The sequence below is a fragment of the Aptenodytes forsteri genome, unplaced genomic scaffold, assembly GCF_000699145.1.
Source record: "Aptenodytes forsteri isolate BGI_AS27 unplaced genomic scaffold, ASM69914v1 Scaffold173, whole genome shotgun sequence".
NCBI lineage: Eukaryota > Metazoa > Chordata > Aves > Sphenisciformes > Spheniscidae > Aptenodytes > Aptenodytes forsteri.
In genome coordinates this window covers 3,896,178-3,902,475 of record NW_008794449.1, presented here as the reverse complement: position 1 = coordinate 3,902,475, position 6,298 = coordinate 3,896,178, and the positions used below count along the sequence as shown (strand labels likewise).

Genomic DNA, 6,298 nt, shown 5'->3' with positions numbered 1-6,298 from the left:
TGGTTTAGTGGTGGACTTGGCAGTGCTAGGTTAGCGGTTGGACTTGATGATCTTAAGGATCTTTTCCAACCTAAATGATTCTATGATTCTATGAATTCTTGTGTAACCTGGAGCTGCAGACCAACGAAGAAAGAGAAAGGTGTAAACATGCGTTAGCAAACATATACAAATGACCCCAAGAGGATCCTGGGAGGAGAAAGAAGGAACTATCAACATTAATATCCGTGCAGCAAAGGGCTCAGAAGTTGACAACTTTCTGTAACATCCCCCACAACGACAACACCAGAGGGAAACCACTGACCTTAGAACCGAAAGGAGCAGTGAAAGGGTGAGCATAACACCAGCAAAAGAGATAGAAACTAAGAAGCACGTGTTACAATTTAAATTGTATTATTATTATTATTACTGGGAATTTTTCAGTATAAAAGTACTCTAAATGCATTATTATTCTTCCTTTTTCTGTACTAATTACACCTAGACTAATGATGATTCTTAAATTAGACAGAATTTCCATCATACTAACAATAAATTCTTGGCTTTACTTTTATATATATGATCATATATAAAAAAATTATCATTTTCGGTGTTTAATGATCATTGTGAAGAAAACAAAACAGGCCAACAACCATCGTAGTGTCTGGTGATGAACAAATTGTCCAAATATAAGTGAGGTCATGCACATTATTGCGCTGGTAGGGAAGGTAGGGAAGCTTACTTCATTTTCATTGAGGCATAGAATCACAGAAATGTTTAGGTTCAAAAAGACCTTTAAGATCATCAGGTCCAACCATTAACCTAGCACTGCCAAGTCCACCACTAAACCATCTCCCTGAGCACCACATCTACACGTTTTTTTAAATACCTCCGGAGATGGGGACTCCACCACTTCCCTGGGCAGCCTGTTCCAATGCCTGACAACCCTTTCGGTGAAGAAATTTTTCCTCATGTCCAATCTAAACCTCCCCTGGCACAACTTGAGGCCGTTTCCTCTCGTCCTATCACTTGTTACCTGGGAGAAGGGACCGACCCCCCCCTCGCTACAACCTCCTTTCAGGGAGTTGTAGAGAGCGATGAGGTCTCCCCTCAGCCTCCTCTTCTCCAGGCTAAACAACCCCAGTTTCCTCAGCCGCTCCTCATCAGACTTGTTCTCCAGACCCCTCACCAGCCTCGTCGCCCTTCTCTGGACACGCTCCAGCACCTCAATGTCCTTCTTGTAGTGAGGGGCCCAAAACTGAACACAGTATTCGAGGTGCGGCCTCACCAGGGCCGAGTACAGGGGCACGATCACTTCCCTACTCCTGCTGGCCACACTATTGCTGATACAGGCCAGGATGCCATTGGCCTTCTTGGCCGCCTGGGCACACTGCCGGCTCATGTTCAGCCGGCTGTCGACCAGCACCCCCAGGTCCTTCTCTGCTGGGCAGCTTTCCAGCCACTCTTCCCCAAGCCTGTAGCGCTGCATGGGGTTGTTATGGCCGAAGTGCAGGACCCGGCACTTGGCCTTGTTGAACCTCATACAGTTGGCCTCGGCCCATCGATCCAGCCTGTCCAGGTCCTTCTGCAGAGCCTTCCTGCCGTCGAGCAGATCAACACTCCTGCCCAACTCGGTGTCGTCTGCAAACTGACTGAGGGTGCACTCGATCCCCTCGTCCAGATCATTGATAAAGATATTGAACAAGACCGGCCCCAAAACTGAGCCCTGGGGAACACCGCTCGTGACTGGCCACCAAATGGATGTAACTCCATTCCCCACAACTCTCTGGGCCCGGCCATCCATTCAGTTCTTTACCCAGCGCAGAGTACACCTGTCTAAGCCGTGAGCCGCCAGCTTCTCTAGGAGAATGCTGTGGGAGACAGTGTCAAAGGCCTTGCTGAAGTCCAGGTAGACCACATCCACAGCCTTTCCCTCATCCACTAGGTGGGTCACCTGGTCATAGAAGTAGATCAGGTTAGTCAAGCAGGACCTGCCTTTCATAAACCCATGCTGACTGGGCCTGATCACCTGGTTGTTCTGTACGTGCCGTGCGATGGCACTCAAGATGATCTGCTCCATGGGATGATACACCTTCTTCACTAAAGTGGGTAGGAACAGAGAGCAACTAATATGTCAAATCTGAGCACCGTTGATTAGTTCATCAGAACTGACCATCACATCCTTAAAGCTGGGATTCTCCAGAATAATTCTAAAATATAGTCAAATACAAGCAAAACCATGCAGAAAACAATAATAGGCTGAACACTTACTATATTTTTTTTCCTGGTTGTAGCATTCTAAGTATGGAATAGCACTTTGATTCATTGTAAAAATTTCAGGGAGTGATTCTGGGGAAAATACTATTCATTTTGGTGAAAACTAAAGGGGAGAATGTGGGGCACAGAAATCTTCGCATCCAGCTATGTGACCACCTACTTTCAGCTAGGCCTGTAATTATTCAGAGATTGGAACACCAGCAGAAAGCAGACCCACATTCCAGCCTAGTAACACTCTCCTCATCTGAAGTTGCACCATGAATGAATTCTCTTTCTGATGAAGAAATAATGTAACGAATGATTCATATGTCCCAGAACTATGTAGGAATAGGAAGGCAGCCCATCAATAGTCTGGGATGAGCAGGGAGGAGAAAAAAGGAAGAGATACAGAAAGCTTCTGGTGTGCCCAATAAATTTGTTGTACAGAGACAATAGGACGAGTGACTGTCTAATATGACATAAAGAGAGTATAAGGAAAGTGACCTTAAAATAAAGAATGGAAGAATACAGGATTTAACAGTTTGAAACCAAAGAGAGATTTGGAAAATAAAAAAGGAGTAAAATTTGAGTTTCCTGAATGTGCATATGAGGTGAAGAAAGATCGAAGGACTACCTGAGTTGAAGACATCCATTCATTTAACATAGCTAAAGCACCTCAGTTTTTTCAGTTAATAGCATGTGGTTATAGAAAAGATGTGACTAGTATTACATCCTACTTCCTTTGACTCCCCAGCCTGAATGACTGGATAACCAGCAACAAGTGCAATAGAGAGTGGTCTTTGGCAGGAGACAAGGTGTACTTTTATTTCTGGAAGCATAATGAGACACATTAGCCACTCCACAACTACACCCTTGGTTGGAACATGCAGCTCCTTCAGTTGCTCTGCAGGTACTGGTGGCCACACAAACAAAGGGAAAGCACTGCAAATGTGCTTACTCCAACATATAACCATATGTCAGAATCGCAGCAGCTTCACTAACTGGAAGTGTAGACTCAGCAAGATTTAACTTTTAAAATTCGTGTCAGTCTCCTTTATCAGTGAAAGATACACTCTAGATTAAAGGGAATGAACAGCTCTAAATTTTTAGTCTCAGCCCACTGACCATAATTAAAATTTCTTTTAATAGTGCTAAATCACTTTTGTTGAGCCTCGCAGAAGATAATGGACTTCGATAACTTCTATTCAGATACATAACTCACCATTATTGTTTCTCATCTGCTAACAGTGTCCACCGTGATACAAGACTATGCATAATTACTATGTGATCTTGAAACTTCAGTGACAAAGGAGTTTCGTAGTTGTCTGTCCATAACAGTAGCTTTGGTAATACCCAGCAAAAGTTATGGTCACTGCCTACGTTGCTGGGTTAACCTCCTTATGAATAAAAATGACGTTCCATTAAGTTCTTTCTCCTAAATTATTTGATAACACATCTACTTTGTGAAGAATTGACAGCTTTAAAAGGCACCTCATTCCATCATATTTAATCTTCTCCTATTTTTCTTCCTTTGTAAATTTAGGGTCTGTCTGGCAAGACAACAAAAACACTCAATGCCTACTGCAATCAGTGGAGACTGAGGGTGATTCACAGTTCTCACGAGACTGAGGAAAAAGAGGAAATGGAACTACACAGAGATTAAGTTATTAATTTGCTGTTTAATATTAGTCAAGTAACAGGCACTTAAGAGCAGGATTGCAGCATTAAATTGTGGACCATTTGAGCAAGGAGCTACTAATTTTTTAGCACTGACATGCTGCTATTCTGTTATTTGTACATTTATATGCAAGCCAGTAAATGTGTACAAATTTATTTAGGCCAAAGGGGACTAAAACTCCTCATGAACACTAAGGTTCTTAACTGAAAACTAGTTTTTCGATCATCAGTTTCACAAACAAAATAAACAACCTAAAATTAATTAAATTTAGTATCAATTTTTGCTCAAGTCTCCCTAGTCATTCCACTAACTCCGGATGCACAGCTTAGGATCCTATGTTAGCACTGCAGTCTCCTACATTTCTTTTTTATATCTATTATTTTTTTCCCCATCTATCATGGCGTGTAGTAGCGATGTTAACTTGTAGTAATCCCCCAGAGGTAGAGCTGAGCCCTACAAACACAGTGAAACCCAGCAACACTCAGTATCACATTCTGGGTATTCTGTAGAGTCTCTCATTTTGGAAGCTCATATAGATGGAGCTTATTTTGTAGAAAGAATTTGGAAGGAAACGTAGCATGCCTTTCCTTTTTGTCACCTCAACCCCTAGCTAGTAAATCTTGATCTAAGATAATGAGAAGTACGTAATTAGAAAATTAGCTAAAAAGTTATTCTTTTGGGATTCCAAAAGATAGGTTTTGACACTTTGTTTGTGACCTAGTTTCTTAACGCAGCAAGACTTCTGAGATTCTGCCATCTGTGCATGCCCACCTGACAAATCTCAGAGAAGGTGAAGTAATCCCTCAAAGCGATTACATCTTTTAATAGTTCTGCCCAAAATATTGCCTCAGGCCTGCATGCATTCTCCATTGCTTCATCAGCAAAGGAGAAGCATGGCATTCTTTTAGGGGTGATCAGTAGGTGTGCAGCTCTAGACTAGTCTCACTATAAGCTGCAGATGGGTAGAAAGCACATGGTTGAAAAGCTGAGGATACTGTAATGGAAAGTACTGGTGATGTGGTGGGGAGATGAGGCTGCTGAAGATTGAAAAAATAGGCCAGGAAATTTTAAGAAGCCGGCAGAAGGATCCATCTGACTAAATGTGGGTGCCTATAAAGGGAGTGGTGAGGTTCACGTATAGACAACGGAGAGCTACTTGATACAGGCAGTGGAGTTAAAAACGCAGTTCATCTGACCAAACAACTGTATCTCCAGTGACTGTAATGCAGCCCACACAACTAGTTCAAATGTATCAGCAGCAGCTGTAAGCTGGGCAGAAAGCCACAGGATGTCTCGTGTCGCTAAGCGGCTATGTCTAGGCAGCTGGAACAAACCTTAGTCAAACTGCATGAATTCCTCCCCAGGACAGTTCTCACAGAATGACTCATTCAAAAATGGTTAGGCAATAAGTAATCCTTACCTCTATTTCTAAGTGAACACAGGTTGCAAGACCCTCTCTGGCAATTGATTCTACAGTGTCTCTTCCAAGTCCGTAGTAATAGCCACTGTATTTAAAGGTCGCTATAAACTTCCCCTGAAATTCAAAACAGCAAGTATAATGACAACGGAAATATTTTAAGGGAAACAACTTTCTTAAAGGAGCATAATCACTCTGGACTTCCTTGTTTTCTCTCCCTACAAAGTTTCTCCCTGCCTAACTGATCAATAATAATGAGGACAATGGGAGCACAAAATTTGCAGAGAAGAGCACATAGCCGGTGCTGCAGGGTACGGGCTTGTACATAGTTCATGGATAATAAAACACCAGTGTCTTGAAAACAAGCTGCTGACAGGTTACAGCTTACATTGGTTATTCATTCACACTGTAAAGAAAGCAAGATCTAAAGCAAGGGGCATTCTTCTTTTGACATTACATCAAACCATATGGCCATGCCATACAGAATCATAGAATCGTTTAGCCTGGAAAAGACCTTTAAGATCGAGTCCAACCATTAACCTAGCACTGCCAAGTTCACCACTAAACCATCTCCCTGAGCACCACATCTACACGTCTTTTTAAATACTTCCAGGGATGGTGACTCTACCACTCCCCTGGGCAGCCTGTTCCAATGCCTGACAACCCTTTCGGTGAAGAAATTTTTCCTGATATCCAATCTAAACCTCCCCTGGCGCAACTTGAGGCCGTTTCCTCTCGTCCTATCGCTTGTTACTTGGGAGAAGAGACCGACCCCCACCTCGCTACAACCTCCTTTCAGGGAGTTGTAGAGAGCGATGAGGTCTCCCCTCAGCCTCCTTTTCTCCAGGCTAAACAACCCCAGTTCCCTCAGCCGCTCCTCATCAGACTTGTTCTCCAGACCCCTCACCAGCCTCGTTGCCCTTCTCTGGACACGCTCCAGCACCTCGACGTCCTTCTTGTAGTGAGGGGCCCAA

The 6,298-nt window shown here is 43.3% G+C and overlaps 1 protein-coding gene across 1 annotated transcript in view; it reads right to left on the bottom strand.

Moving 5' to 3' along the window:
• The window catches only part of LRGUK (leucine rich repeats and guanylate kinase domain containing), a 52,479-nt gene that overhangs the window by 22,310 nt on the left and 23,871 nt on the right, over positions 1-6,298 (bottom strand). The window contains 1 exon segment of the mRNA XM_019474898.1: positions 5,328-5,441. Within this exon segment, the coding sequence (XP_019330443.1) occupies positions 5,328-5,441 (114 nt within the window).